Source organism: Hipposideros armiger, unplaced genomic scaffold, assembly GCF_001890085.2.
Source record: "Hipposideros armiger isolate ML-2016 unplaced genomic scaffold, ASM189008v1 scaffold_129, whole genome shotgun sequence".
In the NCBI taxonomy this organism is placed as follows: domain Eukaryota; kingdom Metazoa; phylum Chordata; class Mammalia; order Chiroptera; family Hipposideridae; genus Hipposideros; species Hipposideros armiger.
The window spans coordinates 1,593,248-1,598,571 of NW_017731479.1; the positions used below are offsets into that span (position 1 = coordinate 1,593,248).

At 40.1% G+C, this 5,324-nt stretch overlaps 1 protein-coding gene across 4 annotated transcripts in view; it reads right to left on the reverse strand.

Moving 5' to 3' along the window:
• CIT (citron rho-interacting serine/threonine kinase) overlaps positions 1-5,324 on the reverse strand; it is a 163,936-nt gene that overhangs the window by 122,253 nt on the left and 36,359 nt on the right. For all 4 annotated transcript variants that reach the window (XM_019649084.1, XM_019649082.1, XM_019649081.1 and 1 more), the window contains 2 exons: positions 3,390-3,593; positions 1,493-1,646 (listed from right to left, as the gene is read on the reverse strand). In XM_019649084.1, coding sequence (XP_019504629.1) covers positions 1,493-1,646; positions 3,390-3,593 — 358 coding nt within the window. The remainder of the gene's footprint in view (positions 1-1,492; positions 1,647-3,389; positions 3,594-5,324) is intronic.

The window sequence follows — 5,324 nt, forward strand, 5'->3', positions numbered from 1 at the left end:
TGAAGCAACGTCCTCCACAACTAGACTGAAGAACAAAACGACAGCAACTTGTCTGTTCCCCTTCCCCCAATTCCCCAGCGCTATTCCCATCCCCGCTATTCCCCAATAAAAATCTTTTAAAAAATAAATAAATAAAATAACTGCTTATTCAAGAAGATTACAGAGATAAAAAGGCAAGGTGGGAAAAGATTAAGTGTTTGAACAGCAACTGAAAGAAACTATCAAATCTTTCTTAAAGCAAAAAAGGATGACTGCCTGAAAATATATTCTGATTAAGAGCTCTGAACCTTGGAGATTTGGGTGCCTAAAGATTAAGAAAATAAAACAAAGTGACGACAAGAAAAAAAAATTGCCAAGACAGTTTTATGGAGATGCAGCCTATTTAAGTTTATTTGGGCAGGTTAGAGAAATCATCAAAATGGCTTTCCACTAGACGATACTGGATTTTAACACATTCCAACCAAAGGTACAAGAGGTTATAATTACAACACAGTTCCAACTAGAAGCCTGGTTTTGACATCCAGAAATGGGTTTTATCTCTCCTCATCACCAAAAATAAAACACACACTCACACGGGCCAGCAGCTTTCCTACTAGCTCTAATCTATGCTAATCATTGGGTTAGGTCACTAGAGCACATTCAACAACACACCCAAGAATTTAAAAAAGGTTAAAAAAAAAATTAGCAGTTCGTAAAAAACCAAGCATTTTGGGTTTGTTGACAATAAGTCAGGTTTTTGTTTTCTGTGGATGTAGCTTGCACTAATTGACTACCAAGAGATGTATGAATGAATTCACCGTGCGTATACATTCTAGATTTTACACGCTTGTGAGCAAAGACAAAAAACTCAGGGGAAACAAATGTACACAGTGAGGCATTTATGGTTTTCATGCAGGCTTGGCCATAATTAGCAAAGCAACCAAGCACTTTGCCTAACCTTGGAGTTCTTTCCCTAATCTGTGAATGAAATACCTAGGTCCACTTTTCCTCTGGGAAGAAACTCTGTCAAATCAAGGGACAACCTTTGAACTCCCTTCTGTCTAATGTCCTGAGGGATAATATTCGAAAGGCCACATAGACCCAGAGTCTGATAAATGAACCTGTTCCATGCAAACAATTTTAAAGTAGAATTATTACTCAAAGATAGCTACACTACATCATTAGCCTTTTTCTACTTCTTAAGATAATTAAAGTTCTTATTTACATAATTTATGCCAGCTTCTGTGGGCCAGAATAACTGCAGATCATTCTTAATGTTTCTTTTTTTAACTTTATTAGGGAACAGTGTGTTTTTCCCAGGACCCATCAGCTCCAAGTCCAGTCGCCATTTTCAGTCTAGTTGCAGAGGGCACAACTCACTGGCCCATGTGGGAATCGAACCGGCAACCCTGTTGCTCAGAGCTCGCACTCTAACCAACTGAGCCACCCAGCCACCCCTCTTAAATGTTTCTTAATCCCAACACCTGAATTGAAGGAACGGGGCTCTACTTACAGTGACGAATGTTAATCCAGTCGATTTTTGAGAAGAACGGATGGCAGCAAAGGCCTTCAAACTTCAGTCTCTCTTTCTGGCCACACAACAAACTTTGAATCAGATCCAGTAATTCGCTGCTAACTTTGGGGTCATCTGGAAACTTCAAGAACCGCTATTCCAAAAAAATAAAATAATGACTTCCTTAGCAAATTCAGCTTCACGTGTCCCAAAGTTAAGAAAGTATGTGCAAGTTTTTTGTTTTTTTTTTAAAGAAGGAAGTTTCACGGCCTCAAATGTGGACCAAAGGCATATTCCCAAAATAAATGGCCTGTTCACATCAATAGGCCTCGATCCTTTGCAAGGGTTCAATATTTTTCATGGCCTGACCCCTGCTCCCCTCTCCGTCTCATCTAGCTCCACTCCCCAGCTCGCTCTTTGCTGTCCAACAATGATGAGCTATTTAAAGCTCCCTGAACAAATCATGCTATTCTGTCTGCCTAGAACACGCTCTCCAACTCGAGCCCTTCTTCCCTGCCTACCTCTTCCACCCTATCACTCCCTCCTGCGTGCTCCCTCTGCACTCTGCTTTTGCACATACACAATGTATTCTAAGTTCTATGTGATGACGGAGGAAGAAGGCAGAGAAAGCCTTCTCCTTCTCGCTCATCACTGTAAACCTGGCACCTAACAGTATCTAATGCAATGCACTCGTTGCTGATGAGTGAATTGCAATAAAGGAAATAAAACAGTCCTAAGAAGCATCTAAGGGGCAACTTTAACTCAAAAGGAGACTCAAGAATAACATGCATATATTAAGCATATAAAATATGTATTATACATATAAAAATATATATTAAACGTTCCAGAAAGATGAAATGGGGTGAGATACAAAATCCTGTGAAATAAGGTCTCTTTATCATTTTGGTGGAAACTAGAACACATATACTTATCATATCCTTAAGAAATGGTCTTAATATAGTGGAAAATCTGTTATTAGAAAAAGTTTTGGGATGGCTGGTTAGCTCAGGTGGTTAGAACGCAGGTTCGTGACACCAAGAGTGACGGTTCAATACCCACATGGGCCAAGGAGCTGCACCCTCCACAACTAGATTGAAGACAACTATTTGACTTGGGGCTGATGGGTCCTGGAAAAACACACTGTTCCCCAATAAAATTTTTAAAAAATTAAGAGCTCGCTCAAGAGTTTGAGCTCTGAGCAACAGCGGTTCGATGCCCGGCCCGAGCTGAGCTGCCGCTGAGCTGCCAACAGGTGGCAGGATGGCTCAGTTAAAAAAAAAATTTTTTTTTTGAAAAAAGAAAAGTTTCAAATTCTACTTTATATATGTATTACTGTATTTCTAATTCATGTCTTCAATCATATTTGATTGCTATTAGTACTAAGAAACAGCATATAGCATAATATTAAGAGCATGAACTTCGAAGCCATACTGCCTGTGATATTTTGGGCAAGTTACTTAACTACTCTGTGCTTTGGTTTCCTTGTCTGTAAAATGAAAACAATAATATCTACCTCACAATGTTGGTGGAGAATTGCTGAGTTAATAAACTATATTTCATCCATTCTAAGACTCACATTTATTCACATTTTAACAGCCCTGAAGTCAAATGCATTTTATAATCAATCAAAGGATCACAGATTTGTAGGCAGCAGTTTTTCTTTTTTAATGGCACATAAAGCAATGGTGTAGGCTTACAATTAATTAGTGGCAGCTGAAAGTCAATAAAATACAATTAATAAAGTGCTTAGAACAGCGTTTGGCACAAAGTCAGTGCTATGTGAGTATCTGCGACTGTCATTAAACAATACTGCGGGTTTACATTATAAACGTTCATTCGCACAACTTTTAAATGTCATTTCTCACTATGACTTCAAAATCTACTAATGGCTCTTTACCTGGAAATTCATGATGTTATTAAAGGTTCTGGCAGAGGTTCCCTCAGTGAATGGGGACCTTCCATAAACCATCTCATAAGCAATAACGCCCACAGACCACCAGTCACAGTCAAGGCTGTAGATGCCTTTTCCATCCCCATTCATCACTGTCAGCACTTCCGGGGCCATGTAATCTGGGGTTCCAATCGGGAGTTTGGCATTCACCTGGAAACCCATAAATAAAATCAACACAGAAAACTTTCAATTATCCTCAAATAGATTGCCAACAGCCACATTGCACACACAAGCTGATTTGCCACTGATTGCTATTCTCCCAGACACTTAAACCTTCTGTCAAGTGGCACACTGTCAGGAAATGCAAATAATTTACTAATTAAAAGAAGAAAAAAAAGCACATAATAGAATCCAAAGGCAAGGGGAGCGAATTGTTGATATACACCTTTTGGTTACACAAATTGAAGTGGGGTATAGAGCTGGAATGGAAGATATCTCTCCTGGTACACGTTACTGATAGGATAGGACTCTTGCTTATGAAAACAGCAAAATAATAATAAATCCTAAAATGAATCTGTGAGATCAATCCATGCATTACTGAAAAACTGGCAGCTGGCTAGCAACACAGTATTACAAACGTGTTATATCTCAAGTTTAAATATCTGGAATCAACATTCTGCCTCTGACCCATCCACAGGGCAAAATATGATAAATAACTTCCACCAGAGGTCAAATGTTAATGAGTTCATGTCACTCACCCCCAACTCCTACTCCTCGGTTCCCTCCCCGCTGTTCAGAAAACAGGGCCCTCCAATGCAGTGCCACCCAAGCACCTGACCTTGGCAAAGAAAGATTATGACAATGTAGAAGGTCTTTTTATAAAGCTAAACATATTCCATTTCAAGAACTGTCCTTTTTTTTTGAGAATGTGTCCTTCACGGCTTTTTTGTGTGTTTCAATGTCCTTGTTTCTTGAAATGATGCTCATGATAAAAGAAGGCTTTCTGTCCCTCACCCCCACCCCCTCCTAGGCAACCTAGTAAACTGGCAACCCTTTCAGTCTTCAAAATTGTGTTCCAGTCTTATTGAGCCATGAAATGTGAAGTCTAAGGATCACCTCTGCAACCTTCTTCTCCATAAAACAGAGAGGGCCTGATGTCAGTCATATACTGTGTTGACCAGTTGTCCAATAACCCCACATCTAAACAGGCTTCTTTCCCATTGGCAGTTACGTGGTGCAAAAGAACGTTTGCCCCATCACAGTGAGCGGAGAGATTTTATAGATAAGGCCACACAACTTTGATGCTGGGATTTATATCAAGAAAGTAAATTTCCTTTGCTTTGATCTAACTGGGAATTGAGAGGAAAGTGAATGTTTAGAGAGGATGCTAGGAGGTCTCCTTTCCCCAGTGATGAAGAACCAAGCTCTTCTAGCCGCTAACTTTAATCCTGTTCGTTCTTCTGCCTCGCACCCCCCGCCCCCAACTCCAAAAGACCCATTCTTATAGGAAACGAACTCATTCTCCCTACTCCCTCTCTTTTCACTCCCTCCCTCGGGCCCAACATAGGTTTTCCGAAACCCTAAACCCAGAAAGCAGTGTGATACTGTTTATTGTTGACACCAGTCATCCATTGCTTTGGGCAATAGGATTTCCACTGCAAGTACCCATCTGGGAAAGCGAGATGATCACACCACCCAAGAAACCCACAGGCCTGTGCTGATGGACAAAAGTGAAGAGAAAGGAGAAAATATTTGGTCTAAGACCGGGCACCTTAATTAAGCTTGAGGAACTGAAAGTGGCTTAAATCAAGAGGAAGCCTTGAGACCACTTCATGGGTGGTGTAGATGCCTGACCACTGCGCTGTACACCTCAAGCTGAAGCTGAATAATAATGAATGTCAACTATAATTTTATACATTTATATATATATATATATATATA